At 47.2% G+C, this 16,503-nt stretch overlaps 1 protein-coding gene across 4 annotated transcripts in view; it reads right to left on the minus strand.

Moving 5' to 3' along the window:
* grid1b (glutamate receptor, ionotropic, delta 1b) overlaps positions 1–16,503 on the minus strand; it is a 558,563-nt gene that overhangs the window by 30,816 nt on the left and 511,244 nt on the right. For all 4 annotated transcript variants that reach the window (XM_040014037.1, XM_040014036.1, XM_040014039.1 and 1 more), the window contains 5 exons: positions 6,568–6,669; positions 4,827–4,949; positions 4,462–4,536; positions 4,038–4,377; positions 3,219–3,357 (listed from right to left, as the gene is read on the minus strand). In XM_040014037.1, the coding sequence (XP_039869971.1) occupies positions 3,219–3,357; positions 4,038–4,377; positions 4,462–4,536; positions 4,827–4,949; positions 6,568–6,669 (779 nt within the window). The remainder of the gene's footprint in view (positions 1–3,218; positions 3,358–4,037; positions 4,378–4,461; positions 4,537–4,826; positions 4,950–6,567; positions 6,670–16,503) is intronic.

The raw sequence follows: 16,503 nt of genomic DNA on the forward strand, positions 1-16,503 counted from the left end.
GATGAAGGGGGTCAGCATTATCTGTCCAGCTTAAAAGCTGCTCATTAGATGTCTGCAGGAAATTTATTGAGCTGTGCAAAAGTTCTCAGAAAGGTTAAAGAGGCCGAGCAGAAGTTTGAGGAGGTGGAAATCGTTGTTATCACTCAGAGCAGCTTTGTTCCTTTTGGTCATGAAACAAAGACTTCAGTGAATTTTGGTGATGCTCTGTGAACTCAGGACAGTTTATTTCTGTATTTTTGATGTTTGTTTCTCTTCACAGATCACAAGCAGTGTGTGCTGAACTCTGCAGCGGAGAAAGTGCCAGAGATGCCACAAACTGCAGTTCCTCGAATGTCCACTGGAGGCTCACTCCAGCCCTGAGTCTGTTTTGTTCTCTGTGGTTAATTTTTTCCATGACTCACCCGTTTAAACTGTATTAAAGCCTAAAGTTGGCATCATTAGGGGCGTGGCCTCAGAGCAGACCAAGGACACGCTGGAGGAGGCGACCTGGTCCCAGATGAGCTGAAGACAATGCTCAGACTCCAGTGGGTTTCCAAACTGACCCGTGTGAGTCAGGGGTCTCCTTCATGCTTTCAACCTTTTACTGCGGTTTCCTGTCGAGGTTTCTTCTAAACAGCCTTTTTTTAATTTCCTGCCTCATATTTGGTGAACGTGACGGACGAGTTACTGGATCAGCTCGAGCTCCCGTGTTCGCCCAGAGGAGTCCGCAGCTATCGTTGCATTTCTTGCGTAACACACTTCACAAACCAAACTGAGTATTTTTCTTAGTGCTGAGGATTTAAGTATTTATGCAAATCACACGTGAACTTTCAACATCTCCAAACTTTCCCTCTCCTCGGCTTTTGGACGAGTTGCAAAATCCGCCAGCGCTCCTCGCCACGAGGTCAGCGCGTTCTTCGTCAACAGCGAGAATGTTAAATGTGAAAAAGACTGAAGCGGCGAGGCAGCCGGCGCTGGTTAGACGGGCTTTTTTTTGCAGTGCATTAAATACTTGAACTCAGCCGCTGCAGCGTGGCTCCTTCATGAAGAAATATTCAAGCCGAGAGCCGTTTCAGCAGCGCAGGCGAGCCTCTCGATCCATCTGCAGATCAGCTGCACCTTCACACCCTCCTCTCTCGGGGTTTGTTAAATCAGAGAGGATGAGCAGCCCGTCTCCGGCCTCCCACAGCACTGATGTAAATCAGTTTCTTTAGTTCCCTCCTTAAGGTTAAGAATCGGCGGGAGAAGCTCCCGAGGTCGGCCGAGCAATTAACACGGTGCTGCAGAGGAGCGGCGGCCACGTTCAGCCGAGTCAGGCGTCTCTTTAAGAGCCGAGCTTCCCGTGGACGGAAAACGCTGTGCTCGCTGCTAATTAGCCGCCGCGGAGCCGACGAGGTCACTCAGTTACAGTTTTACAGAACTGGTCTTTAGATGTTATAATTTATTCAGCAGAAACTCCAACGTGTTTATCGGCGTAATGAGGAAACAGCTTTAATTAAGTATCCACAAATTTGCTTAATGTCTGGTCTCTGTTTTTCAAACCGTTACATGCCCACGGCTTCTTTGTGGCGAGAAAAGACGAATAAATCACGGCTGGTAAACACCGTGGGACTCCCACCTCGCAAGACACGTGTGGAGACTGCAGTGACGGCTCCACGCCACATCAGCTCACAGAGACTGTATTTAAAAGATGGACAGAGCCATGTGACGTCACTCCTATTAGCAGTTTGTCCTCCACTGTGTGTCGTCCACAGTCGGTTTCGTTGTACATGTTCAGTACAATAAAAGTCTATTCTATTCTATTCTATTCTACTCTATTTGAAACTGTATGTCACAAATGAGGAGCAGATGAAGAAAGTGAAGAAGCAGCCTCTGTGTGCACGTGGTCTTATCGTGGTAAATGGTTAACAGGCTGCTAGTTACAGCTTTTCTCTCTAAGTGTGCTTTTTGTTATTGGTGTGCCTTCTTCAACCAATCACGCACGAGCCCATAACGGCCTCGTCTAACATCGTGCATGCACTCACGCTCCGATGGACGCAGCATGCAGACTGCAGTAGATGGGCATTGAACCACCGACCTTCTGACTGCTGTAGCTCAAGAACCACAGTTGCTCACTAACTTTCAAAAGATTGCAGCAATTAGTTGTTCTGCAACGCACGAATCCCCGACCCAGCAATCAATCAATACGAGCAGATCCACAGCGCTACGATGTGCCTGCGTCGAGGCAGGATTCTGACTTAGAGGCGTTCAGTCATAATCCCGCAGATGTTAGCTTTGGATGGGAGGCTTCTGTCCTGTGCAGTAAAGCAGTGGTGTGGACAGTGTCTGATACTCTGAATCAGGACGTACCGTTGCAGGAACAGCTGCAAGTCTCTAAAACCCTGAACCCTATAAATGTACTCTTACTGGACGGAGCTCAGCCTGACCTCTGAGATCATAAAGACTGAGTGAACTTCCTCCAGCTGCAGAGTCCTCGCTGAGCGCTGATCCCGACAAAGTGCTGCTGCTTCACAGAGTCCGAGACTCGGAGAACCGGACACACAGAACTTTCTGCTCTCATGTGTCGCTTTCTACAGTTTGGGTTTTAGTTATAGTTTCATTTTTGCGTGAGACCCAGAAACTTGTGGTTGAGTTGGAGTTTGTTTCCCTGGATCTGGATTGGCTCCACCTCTGCTAACATCTGGCTGTAATCTGCTCACAACGCTTGGAACAATCCTGCTAACAACCAGACAACGAAAAAATGCACATAACGTCACCGGTGGAGATGAAAAACATCAAGATCCAGAGTGTTGATGAAAATCTTTTGTACAGTCATGTTTCAGGAAGGGAAACTCTTGATCACGCGTGTCGGGCATTAGCATGTTTCTCCGAGGAAGAGCTCGAACCTCTGAGCCAGCGTGCCGTCCACCAGGATTGTTTCATTAACATTAGCTCAGGTCATTTCTTCCGTCCCTGATGTCTGAGCTCGCGGTGCTTTAGAAGCAGGTCAGCGTCACCGACCCCGGCAGGAAGTGCAGATTGTGGCAGAGCGTGTGATTGGCTGATGGAAGAAACCCATCGCTGTGGCAGGATGCTGTGTGTGTCTGCTCGGAGCGCGCGAATGAAAGATGTATGTTTACAACGTCGGGAGCTGCAGACAAACACGCTCAGCAAGCTGTTCATGTCAGGGCGAGTGTGTGTGTGTGTGTGTGTGTGTGTGTGTGTGTGTGTGTGTGTGTGTGTGTGTGTGTGAACCTCACCGTATAGCGTGATCCATGCGTGACACGGTGAGGTACGCCGCCAGGTTGGCGGTGTACGATGAACAAACTATGAGCGTGAAGAGCCACCAGCTGCCCATGACGATCCTCAGAGCGACCGATCCCACCACACCGTCCCCACCTGCACACACACACACACACACACACACACACACACACACACACACACACACACACAGGTCGTTATTCAGACGTCGGGATTTTCGAGTGTCGAGTGCCCATTTTTAAATGATGCAAGTGTTTGTGCCCACGAGCTGGAGTGGGCGTCAGACCTGCGACCTCTCAGTTGCTCTCGGCAACCAGGAGCCCGCCTGTCACCTGATCCAACCGGCAGGTGAGAGCGGTGCTTCATCACAGCGAGCCGAGAGGCTGCGTCTAATCACACACTGTTAGGCCTAAAAGGTTTCCCAGGCAACCTGCCAGCCCATAATAGATGCAGCTGGATGCATCTGCAGGGAAAGCGTGTGTGTGTGTGTGTGTGTGTGTGTGCGCACTGTTTTACGTCCACACTGAGGACATTTCAGGGTCAGAGGTGACGTTCAGAAACAACAGAAGATTTTGGAGCGAGAGGAAGTTTTTTCTGTTACAGAATTCTTGGAAAGTGTTCACAGAGAACTTTTTGGAAAGTCATGACATTTAAAACACTGAGGACAAAGTCACAGTCAAGCAGTCGACTGATGATTTCCTGATGACTGCTCAAATTCCTGAAAGAGGCTTTTTGTGGAAAATTGGAACACGGGAACGCCTGCCTGCTCCGAATCGTCCCTAACAGCGTTCCTCTCGATGTCACCTTTCGCTCACCTTGCTGCACGAACGCTCCGTAAACGATCCAGATGGCGCTGTGCAGGGTGCCCGACCCCGCTCCGTTAGCCGGCTGACCGGGAGGTGCATTCTGGGACGAGGAGCGCAGCGCCTGCAGTCTGTTGAGGAGGAATATGAGCACTCCCACCACGGGGATTGCGGCGGCGATGCAGGCCCAGACGGCGAGGTCGAAGGGCGCGAACAGAGAGAAGATGTTGATCTTCTCTTCGGGCTTTCGGAGCAGGATGCCGACGCTGTAGTCCAGGTAGCGCTTGCTGAAATCGACCACGTTCTCCCGTTCTGGCGTGATGGTGATGGCGGACACCGCCAGGTCCGCTCTCTGCAGGGCGAGGGACAGGAAGGGTTTTGTTCACGCTCCAAAGTGACCGAGTGTAAGAGAACAGAAAGGTGGTGCAGGCCCTACCTTGTTGATTAGATCGCCAATCATGCCGTTCCACGAGCCGTTGGGAAGCCGACTTCCATATTTACTGTCCGCTACCTGAGAGGAAGGAGAAGAAGAAAATCAGCGAGTTTATTCCAACGTCTCAGAAGCTCGTTTATATCGGCCCGAAAACAAAAGCCTCTCCTCTGCAGATGATCTGCCAGCTGTTTGACAGCTGCTCTGTCAAGAATCTTTGAGATAACAGGAAAGTTGGAGATTATAATCAGTGAAGCTCCTTGAGGCGACTGTTAAAATGAAATTAAACGGTATTTTAAATGGTGAGATTGGAGCTGAGGTGAAGCTGAGTTAGTGCTCAAACCAAATGACAGACTGCTGGTCAGCCCCACCTGGTAGATCTCGTATTTGAAGCCCAGGATCTTGGCGAGGGCGTCCAGGACGTCGATGGAGAAGCCTTTATATCTCTTCGGCTGCCCGAGGATGTTCTCCGCCACCATGACAAAAGGATCCTCCTGCAGTGAGAAAGAGCAGTGAAGAAAAGGGCCGAGCGATGCTGCGCGTTCAACAAACTGCAGCTCCGAGCAAAAACACCGAGAAACAAAGAGCGAGATCAACTTTTGTCAGCCTTTAGGAGGAGAGCGCACAAACGGTGAAAACTCTCCAGCTGAGTTTGACTAGCTGAAAGTTTCATTTCATGCATCTTAGAAATGGACCTAAAAAATGCAAAAATACCCCAAAGCTGAAGTTATACTCGGCTCCAGCTGCACTAAAGAGAAAATCAGCCCAGACTGAACATCCACAACAGGGCGATGTGACGCTGCCTTTAATGTGCTGCAACAAGACAACGTTTGTCTTTCTGTTCAAAGCTTTTCAGCCGTTCGATCTCAGATATTAAACAGAATCATCTGGATTCACTTGGTTGTTTTTTAGGCTGCACCAGGTGTCTGCAGGAGAGGACGTGTTCACAGGTAGTATAACTGCACGTTTAGCTATGATGCTAATACAGGGCAGGTGACAATCTGCAGTTATTCCCAGAAAGGCGTCGTCTCCTCATCTTCTGAATGACACGAACCTCCATGTTTAATAATCAGGGACTGCGGGGGCTGTTCCCACAGGCCACGCTTTGACTCTGAGCAGAGCCTAAAACAACAGCGTGCTCGGGATAAAGAAGGTTCACAGAGGCACATGCTGTGTTTCTCCGTAGAGAAGCACGGGTGCCGAGTATGGTGGTTCAAGTGTTGAGGGCAGGTTTCTGGCAGCGTGTGACCTGAAGTGTTGCAGCTGCAGTGGATGAATGGCAGGGTAAAGGTATTAGTCTCGCTCGGTTACACCTGCGTCTCCACGCCGCTGTGCCGGCGCGAGAGGAAGTGCTGGAGGAAGCTGCTGCTGGTGTTTCTAATCACAGCGACCGGAGGAGCTGCTTAGACCGAGAAACACGAGCGAGCGCGGAGACTCGAAGCTGATCAAACACCAAACCTAAAAACGTACAAAGCAGTTCTTCTATTGGCTGAGAGCTTTCTGTGGATTCTCTGGGGTTTATTTTGTGCTGATATTTTTGAGATGCAGTTGAACCGACGCTTAAAGGACTGAACTGAAAATGCTGTAATAATAACAAGTACAACAACTCTGGAGTGGATCTATCCATCGTAACACAAGCAGCACGGATGTAAACACGGCGCTGCGATGCTTCACTGTTTATGCTGTTGATTTACTCGCCGTGCAGCGCCCGCCCTCCTCTGGATCGCACGCTCTTGGAGCTGCAGGGAGCATCAGTGAATGCTAACAAGAGATATTCAGCTACTGCAGATCTTTATCATGCACAAAGCATCCGAGCACCGAACCTCGGATTCCAACAAATCACTTACATCTCATCTGACCGAGGACACCGAACACTGCTGAAGGAAGGGACGTCTGAAATACCCGATTACTCTGATTACTCTGCTGTCACCGGGACCCTTAAACCTGCTTCTTTCTAATGATCACAAAGGACCACCCCTCTGCTTACAATAAGAAGACTCTGAGGAAATGAAAAGTCTTGACCTTTGACCTCGTGTTTTCTGATCAGCTTGTGCTCTCCTTTCTCACAGGAAGATGGATCGACTGATTGTGTCCACGATAGCGTCCACTTACCAGTAACGTGACCACTTTGACCGTGACTCCCTGCATGCCGTTCTCTATCCGGCTCTCCTTCAGGCTGCCGTTCAGGCCGTGAACCGAGTCCCACGTGGCGAGCTGCGGGGAAACAGGAGACAGACTGTAAACAAACAATGTACAGTGGAGACATCAGCCGCAGCACACCGAGATGCGATCGGTTCGTGTGTCCGCGTGCGAGCAGCCCTCCCGGGGAACAAAGCGCGGTGGAATCATGCCGAGCCTCCACGCCGCCCGGCTCACAGGGCTGCAATTTTACCATTTACTCCTCGGCCTCATCAGGTTTCAGAGCGCGCCGCTGCGAATCAGACGGAGACAATGAGGCCAAAAAATGTATTAAATGAATCAAAATAAGAGGCTGCCAGAAAACCACTCCGGTGTGGCTTCATCCTGCACATTTCAGCCACACACAAAACCAACCTGACCTAATTAGGTCCACAGCCCCCCTAAAAACCTCCCGCCAGCTCCAGCAGCGCTCTCAGAGGCCCAAACAGCCTCTCAGAGAGCATCACGAGTTCATCGAGCACACTCACACATCACGGCTCACTTAAATGAAGTCCTCTTACAGATTCTCCCCTTTGAAGCTTAACAATGAAAATGAAGTGCGTTAATACGAGCATCCCATAATAGCTTCAATGTAATTCTCTATGCCTGCATAAAGTAATCGAATTACAGCAACACCTTCTTTTGAGTAAATTTAAAAAATATAAATACTGACAGATTCACTGACGGGTCACAAACAGGCGACAAAGTCAGAATTCAGATTTTATTATTTCATGATTTCATGAAATATCAGCCGATAAAGACACTCCTCACTCACAGGTGCAAACTGTCCATGCAGGAAGCAGCTGAACACAACCCAGAGCCACAGCAGAGAGAGAGGTTCACATTATTGATCACCGAGTACAGTCTGAGGAGGCGGCTCCATCCTTTAAAAACTTAAAAACCAAGCAGGTCAGACAGTTACTGATCTTTCCTTTGGTCAAATCAAAATAAATACATGAATTCATTAATGACACAAGAGTTAGTCAGTGAGAGACGAGCCGGGCACAAAGTATTCATATCTGTACAAATACTGCACTTCCTTACTTATCCAACACAAGCTTGAAATGAAGTCTTTAATAAGAGCTTCAGATTAAGGTCTGCTCACAGCCCCGAGGAAACCTCCAGCGCTGACCGTCCTCGATGTTTGCACACGTACGACTGCAATGTCACAGGTTTCACTGTCAGGATGTGGAGACTCGCAGAAAGTGAGATTACCATCTCTCACTCATGTACTGTGAGCACTTTCTGCTTTCTAAAACAGATGCATCCTGACATTTTCTGCCTTAAAATTTGCAAAACTAAAATTACACTTTTTAAGTTCATCTTATTCTCCTTTCAGCTTCACGTTTGAAGTAAAGACTCAGGCAGCTTCAAGCTGAGCGCCCACCTTCATCTCTGAGGTTCAGACCAGACTGTACGTCGTTACTGTCAGCAGAAGATATCTGACTTTATCACAGTTCATCTGTGACTATCACAAACAGCTTATTACAGAAGCACGTATGTTAAACGCGTCGAGATGAGGTCACTGAAGCTGTATTTCCTCCCGTTAGGTGTGACTGCAGTATTATGTGCGTCTCTAGAGTTTAACCTTAAAAATCTGATTTTTCCTTCCATGTTGAATCTGATTCTCTGACACAAACATCTCTGTGAAGGACTCGCTCTGACTTCTGGGGACAGATTTTCAGAGCAGACCGAGGATCGATAACCTCCCTCAGTCAGAGCAGGCGGCGTTTTTCACTTTGATTTTTAGCTCTTTGCTTAAAATAAATGTTTGCCATTAGAGCCTCTCCGTCCATTTAGCTCTCTGCGTTCGTCCGTGCCTTTTTCAGTTGTTTCAGTCACCATGGAAACACACAAACAGACAAAAGCAGCCTTGTGTTGTCTTTCCTGTGCAGGGAGGCGGTGTGTGAGTTTCTGTTTGTTATTGAAGACACACGCACACAGATTTATCGATCAGGTGGAGGCTGAAGGTTTGATTCTCTTCCACATCAGTTTGCACACGCTGAGCAGTTTTGCTTCTTGTGAAGGAAACAGAGCTTCACTGCAGCTCCGTGATGAGTGCACGCTCATTGTGTTGCACAATTACACAAATCAGCTCACGAGCAGCTTCATGCAGGATCATAATAAATGGGGAAAGAAATCTATGGAAGGAAAAAACAGGTCAGTGCTTAGAAGCCGGAGCGCTGAGCCGTGCAGTGTCTAATGTTAGACGGTGGTTAACGTTAGCATGCTCGCTAACCTCTGACAGGACGTTTTAATTAGCGTTGTTGAGCTAAACACGCGGCGCGGTTTGTCGTGCGTGGAGCTGTAAACATCCAGCCGGGGTCGCTCGGTGACACGCTGCCAACACGACACGAGCGCCTGCAACCAACCGCTTTGCTAATGATGGTGCTGCAGTCACATGTAACGAGCAGCTGAAAGCTGCACGGCTGCTGCATCGTCTTTGGAAAGCAGGAAAAATATCATTAAAAATCAGATATGTAGGTGCTGTTCTCATCCTCTGTATTCAGCATTCACTTTGGACACAGTTTGTTAAAGCATTACTGAAAGACAGCAATGAGACAAAGTCAGTCTGCTATCAGTCTGCAACCGAATGAGTCAACCTGGCAGGCATCTGTCTGGAATACAGGTATCACATCCAGCATCCAGCCAGGACCTCACAGATCTGAACCAGAAGTTCAAAAATCTGCAAATAGTGACGTAAAAGCTGCAGGACAGCAGTTTAACTCAGAATACAACCAGCTGAGCCCTCCACTGCAAAGAGACGTGATCCATATGTAAACTGACCGGGATTTTATGCCACGTCTTACACCACAAACCTTTTCCCAAACCCAGCGACGTGACCTGCGGCGTAGCTTTGCTCACACTTACAGAAACGTAACGGCACGTCAGGTCAATGCGGCCCGAGACTGTTGTGATTGGTCTGTTTGGTACCGCTGAGTCCTCATATGCATTTCTTGCTGCTTTTATTGCAATAATTTTTTAATTTATCAATAAAAATCATCAGAAGTAATAATCCTAATATCAATGAGGACTCGCCACTGTAATCCAAGTCCAGGGAATGAAACTATTGGAATGAATTTATTTCTGTGGTGATTGGCGAGACGCGATCACACAGTAATCAACACAACTTACTTACACTGACGCAGGTTACATGGTGGGCTGTACAAAGTCACCGAAGTCTAAATCAGGCCCGACTGACTGCAACACGCTGGCGATCAGTCTGACTGCCTGACCCTGATGGTTGGAGACAGGTCGCCTCTTACCAGGTGACCAGAACATAAAATAGTCATCGCTGACTTCCTGTTGCAAGTGTTTGCATTCATTCTGACCAAAACACTGACTTCTTAGATGTTGTGTTACAGTTACAGCCACGCCGAACTTTCTGCTTTAATCCCGTCTCGCAGTGCTCTCCTTGTTTGGCTCCAGCCTCAAGTGGACATTAGTGGAACTGCAGTTTGGTTTCTTCTCAGGCCTTGGAAAAATCCAGCTTTTGATGGTTGGATTTAGCTTTGCACACCAAAAACTGATAAGTGGTACCAGGCGTCAGACACAGCTGGTGTTTATAGTTTAAACAGAAATAGGACAGACATGAGGAAGGAGTCTGTCAAGTCTAATAATCTGTGTCACACAACATCACGTTAGTCTCAAAGGGCTTCACAGCCTCTACGATCCCCACTCTGTGCTCACGGCCTGCAAACAAACACGGCGTCTACACGAGTTCAGGATGAGACGAACAGAACGAGCGAGGCGGCGAGCGAGGCGAGGCTGATGGGGAAGCGGAGAGAACGAGGCTAAATGGAGATGAGAGGAAGGAGGCGGAGAAGGAAGGAAGGAAGGAGGGAGCACTTGTTTAATAATCATGGAGCTATTCTGAGCAGCGCTGTCCTTTAGATGATCTCAGACCCTCGTTTTTCTTTATGTGTGTGACACAGTGGGGTGGTCTTCATTAACTCGCAGACACACAGAAATAATCTCCACAGTTTGAAGCACCAGCTCCGCTTCAAGTCTTTTCTTATTTGAACTGTTGGACCATCGCAGCGGGCGCTGAAATCGACCAGAAAAGAAGAAGAAGAAGAAGAATATGACCCCCCCCTCCCAGCAGCGATGAAGTGCTTTTTGTTCCCTCTGGGTCGTCAGTGACAGTAAGACACAGCAGAGCTGGTGGGACGTCTGCTGCCTGCAGGCCAGAATGGGACACCCTGTCGCATTATTAAGTGTGTTTGCAGCACAAACTCGTGAACAGATTAGGCAGCTGTGGTTGAAATAAGTCCACGATTCACGTTTGGTGGTTCCTTTAATGTCCTACAAATGCAATACTTCAGGCTTTGCAGGCTCTTAAATGGCATTAAATGTTAATGCTACAATGGAAAGTGTGATTTTCTTTTAAAGGCGGTGTCATGTAGCCTGCACGCATTTTACAATCCTTCATTTAACTTTCCCGCTTCGCTTGAGTAAACACATAGCCAACACACAATTATATTTAATGCCTCGCAAATCAAAACTGATATGAAGACATGCACCAGAAGTTTAAAGAAAAAGCAGAGTGAGGATGATTTCCCCTGGAAGCTAAACACGCACAGCTGTGCTCTCTGCTGGGGTTTGGGTTTGGAGAAAGTGCATCACGTGCTGTAAATCAAAGGGAAGTCGGGTGTGAAAGGGAAGACATGACTGGATAGAAGAGAAGGCGCTACGGCAACGGTTAGAGCGCGTGATGCCACATCATCAAGGGAGGAGTGGCATGCTGGGAAAACTGAAGGGTCTTGAGATGGCAGATGGCTTAATGAGCTGCTGTGTCTCCCTCAACAGCCCAGCTAACTGAGCCAACGGAAGCTAACAACACGGGAAGAAACAAATATTAGTTACATAGTTACAAAAGCTAGTTTCAAACTTTCAGACAGGAGCGCGACGTCTTTGTGAGGATTTAACACAGCACTGATGTGGGAGAGCAGGCACAGCAACACAGCCCGAGCATCTCATTACAGCCCTGCTGTAGTTCGGCTCGCTCCCCGGCAGCACCGGTCTCTGTAAACAGGGCACTGCAGCACACCGTTGTTCAGGACTGACACAAAGCTGCTGCCAAATGCTAATGTGATAGATGACCTGCAGGACGGAGAACAAGCCTGAGCCACACAGCCCGAAGGAGGAGCCTACTTTTTATTCTGAGCTCGAGATCTCTGTTAACTGCTGCTGGAAGATCAAAAGAGACAAAACACTTTATGCTAATCAGTGTTTGAGTAAGAGGCAACAGTGACGGAAACCAAGCATGAACGACAGCAGCTGTAACAGTGACACAGTCCTGGCTGAAGGGGGGTTGCCAAGTGGTTTGCAGAGGCTGCAGTAACTGTATGGATGCCTAAACAGCTCAAATGGCTTAAGTAGCATGAGCTATACTTAAGGTTTGTCATAAGGCTACGTAGAAGGCTAATCAGTGATTAGCTGACCTGCTGGGGTTACTGGCTGAGGACGACTTTACGTCCCAGCAGAACAAATGTGTAAAAATGTTTCTTTTATCTGCTTTTAATTATCGATAGAAAAGAAAATGGTCTTTTTTCTGGCTATCAACACTTCTTACTGCACTTGAACAAAACTAAACTTTGAAGAAATAACGAAGGCAGTTTGTTCTGCACCAAAGAGGCCCAGCTGCACATCACCGTGAACACACCACCTATAATTCCTGACAATTATTAGATTATTAATAGCAGAAATAGATTTTCCAAAATGCCAGACAGTCCCAGGCGAACGGCCTGTCTTTCTAACTGCAGCTCGTTCTGCTGACTTACGGCAGCCACGTTGCTCTGCGCTGTGAGGGGAGCCGGTAATGAGAGCACGAGGACACAACAAAAATATGAGGCGTGCTCCGAGAATGTGCCGAGGGACGGTTGGTGTTTCAGAACAGCTTCAGCTCAGAGCACAACCATATCTGACGCTTCTTTTTATTCAATTAATTCATATTTATGTCCCCTGGATTTCTTGAAAACAAACTGATGATTCAAACTAATACCCACAAACCTAGCTGCACTGTGTGCAGAGTACAGGGATTATATACTGTAAGGATGGACTCAAGCATTAATAACGGACCTGATGTTATTTATCTTTCTGCAATGACAATAAAACAAACGAGTTGGTAAAGGTTACATTAAATGTCGAGACACACAAATAGAGCAATGCTGCCGAGCATAAACCTTTTCAGGTGATAAACTCACAGCATAGCTCACACTTTGTGTGCTTTTCTACATCTGCTAACACTTGGCTAAAGACACATCATCCCCACACCAACAATCTCAGTCTAAAAGGCCAAACCTCGGCTTCTCAGGAAGGTGGCGCCACCCACTGGTTTGTGACATCCAGGCCTCAAAGTGTAACAACGTTACGGTTTTACGAGCCAAAGAATTAGGCTAATCAGCCGATGCCAAATGGTTCAAGCGTTCTGTGGAAACGTACCCAAGCACACCCCAACCCGGTGACGTACATTTCATCATGGATGTGATGGTAAATGGACTGATTCTTATACAGCGCTTTTCTACTCTCACGGAGTACTCAAAGCTCTATACAACATGCCTCATTCACCCAATTCTCACAAGCACTTTATCTACACTTAGTGCTTTCTAACGACATTCATACACATTCATACTCCGATGGATGCATCAGAGAGCAAGTTGGGGTTAGTATCTTGCCCAAGGATACTTGACATGCAGACTGGAGGAGCCAGGGATCGAACCACCGACCTTCCGATCAGTAGGTGACCTGCTCTACCTCCTGAGCTACAGCCACCCGTGATGCACGTGCCCTGGTGGCCACAGCAGAGTATAAGCTCGGCGAAGCTACACCCATGAATTAAATAAACGGAGAATTTCACTGAGCAAAACTGGAGGTCAGACTTCCTGGACGGTCCTTTCGCACCATTAAGCGCACAGCAGATGTATTATTTGTCCAATAATTGCATTAAAACTGCTGTAAAAAGCTCCGGCAGCACCAAAGAGGTCTTTTAAGGTTCATCCACTCGCTGTTTTGCCCACATACACAGTAAAAAAGAGGGACTTGCATTAAAACTGCTTGATTCTGACCGAGCATGAAGTGATGAACCGGCTGCTTTTCATTCAGCTGCAGTGTCTGCAGCCTTTCATGCCATGAAATGATTAGGTTGTGAAACTCGACCTTCATCTAATTCTTCAAAACTCTGAATGTGAACATGTTTCCAAAGGAAACTTCATTACTTGCTTTCATTCTTCTTTTCTTTATATCCCCGGTTGTCAGCAGTAATTCGGTGATTACATAATGAATGTATGAATCTTCACCAGGTGCAGCTTTACCACATATTATTTTATTTCCACCTACTCTCCTTTAAATAACGATAAATGTGAGCAATGGGGATCTTTGGGAGGTGAAGCTGGGTCTCGGATGGATAATAGACATCTGGGGAAATTAGAGGCCAGGTCAACATGTTCTCTGTCGTTGTGCAACGTGAGCCATCCCTAAGCAGTTTCTCTGCATCGTCCAGGGGGTTTCACCACCACGAGGAGGCATACTCTCGGTCTTCAATCATGTTTACCCCGGCGTCCAAGTAACATGCACATGGAGACGAGGCCACAAGCTGCACACTGCCACTGATGGGCCGAACGCTAAATAATGAGAAGAAGGCTCCTGAAAGCTGCGTCATTGTTCTGCAGTGGTTGGATTCTGCTGGCGAGCCGGTGTTTGGACTCGACTCGGTGACTTTTCAGTCTCTAGCGAGGAGGTTTCAATTTAAAACAGACTATCTGATGAAGTGAGGCTTAAATCAAATCCCTGTCAATTCAGGAATCCTCAGAAACGCTCCACACAGTGTTCACTTCACATCCGCCGTCTGTCTTAACGCCGTGCTCTCCTCCCCGTGGAGGTCAACGTGGCGGATAAATCTCTCCCTCACTCGCAGCGCCGGCGCTCATGCATTATTCCCGTCCTCTCGGCTTCTTTCCTTTTCCTCAAATGTCAGGCCTCTCCCCCCTCCTGTCATCTGAAAGGCTGCACTGGCTGTATTTCTGTAGCTCACTCCCCCGTGGACAGCAGAGTGAAATGCCAGCGTTTGCTACCATTTCTCACCCCCCACCCCCTCTTTTTTTTTTTTACTTCCACACCTTCACCTTCACCTCCTCCACATCCCTTTTCTGATTAAAGATTTAAATGGACTTTTATAGGGTGAGATTTACAGCACTGGGCCCATCTTCCCTCGGCTGTCACTGCAGTTATACATGTCCCAGAGATCCCCCGTCAGTCACGCCGTGTGGGCGGCTACTGTAACGTCTTCTTATTTCTGTAATTAAGTGTGGGCTCCTTGTTTATCTGCAGTAAATCATCTTTCTCGGTCGACCCAGCGGCACTTTGCCGAGCACGTACGGCCAGGATAATCAAAGGAGCCCCGCCTCTTCATTTAAGCCCATTAAGAACCGAGCGAGCTCTCTGATATCCAGAAAAAGTGTCTGCGGTCATGTTTGCTACGGTTACACGCACCACAGAAAAGCTTATCGGCTGGACTCTTTGTGCCCTGAACTTTCTGCACACAACGATTCAGCACACATGGACAAAGATGAAGCGATCTCCAGCTGTGCTGTGTTCACTGTCTGTGCATGTGTTTGTCATCATCAGTGGTGGTCAAGTTACTTGAAAAAAGTAATCAGTAACTAATTACAGATTAGCTCCCCCAAAATGTAATCCCGTTACTTTACTGATTACTTATTTTCAAAAGTAATTAATTACTTAGTTACTTAGTTACTTTTTAAAAACACGATTTACAACCTGAATAGGTGATAAAGCGATAGATCTTTCAGCCCAATTCTACTTTTTCTACATAATCCATCATACAAAATGTAATCAAATGGAAAAGTCTCTTTTTAAAACTTGTTTTATTAGTTTTAATCTTTTAACTTTATGCATCAAGCAAACATTAAATTATCTGCACCATTCTCTGACTGGAAGAAATGTGTTTAATATTTAAAGCTATTTTCTGCACATTCCAGCACATAAAATAAAATATATTTGTGTTTACACTCAGTCTTTCAAATAGATGCAAGTAAAACACAGCAGAAAATAAATAAAGTCAAAGACTCAGTGGTCCTGTTGCTCTATTTTCACCTGTAAAGCAGGAGTGGGGTAGGCGGAGGTTTACCCTGGTGCAGGTGTGCCGCGGTCAGTGGAAGAATCTGCGAGTTTCTCTGTGAGTTTCCCATTACGTCGTAGCTACTCGGTGCTTGTTTGGAAGTTTAGGGGTTTTTTCGCTGTAAAAAGAAGTTTTCTTCCCACACACAGCGGACACTAATGTTTTTGTCACTTTTTATGGAATCAAACTCAAAGTAAGGTCAGTACTTCCACGCTTTAAACGCTGCACGCTCATACTCTCTCTGCACTCGATATATGATCCATTGTTGATCTGCACACAGCTGTTGTCACGAACGTCGCACTCGCTTACGTCACTGTCATGAGACACTTGCAAAAAAATCACGGTTTTAGTAACGCAGTAACGCAGCGTTCCTACAGGAAAGTAACGGTAATCTAATTACCGTTTTTGCAATAGTAATCCCTTACTTTACTCGTTACTTGAAAAAAGTAATCGGATTACAGTAACGCGCCCATCTCTGGTCATCATGGTAAAAGTTAGGCACGTGTTGATCCTGTCGGTCTGACACTGACTAAAAACGTGTCCTGTTTCATATAATTTTATGTGGATCTGTGCTCACTGCACCACCACGCTGGTTTTAGGCTCGAGGCAGTGACGCACTGTCACTGAACTCAAATTATCATCAATAAACTTCACTCTGAAAGTAAAGCACTTCAACACAAAGCACCTATGATGTTCCACTAATGGGAGACAGTGTGCAGTAATACCCACACAGC

Source organism: Simochromis diagramma, unplaced genomic scaffold (assembly GCF_900408965.1).
Source record: "Simochromis diagramma unplaced genomic scaffold, fSimDia1.1 OVJJ01000669.1, whole genome shotgun sequence".
In the NCBI taxonomy this organism is placed as follows: domain Eukaryota; kingdom Metazoa; phylum Chordata; class Actinopteri; order Cichliformes; family Cichlidae; genus Simochromis; species Simochromis diagramma.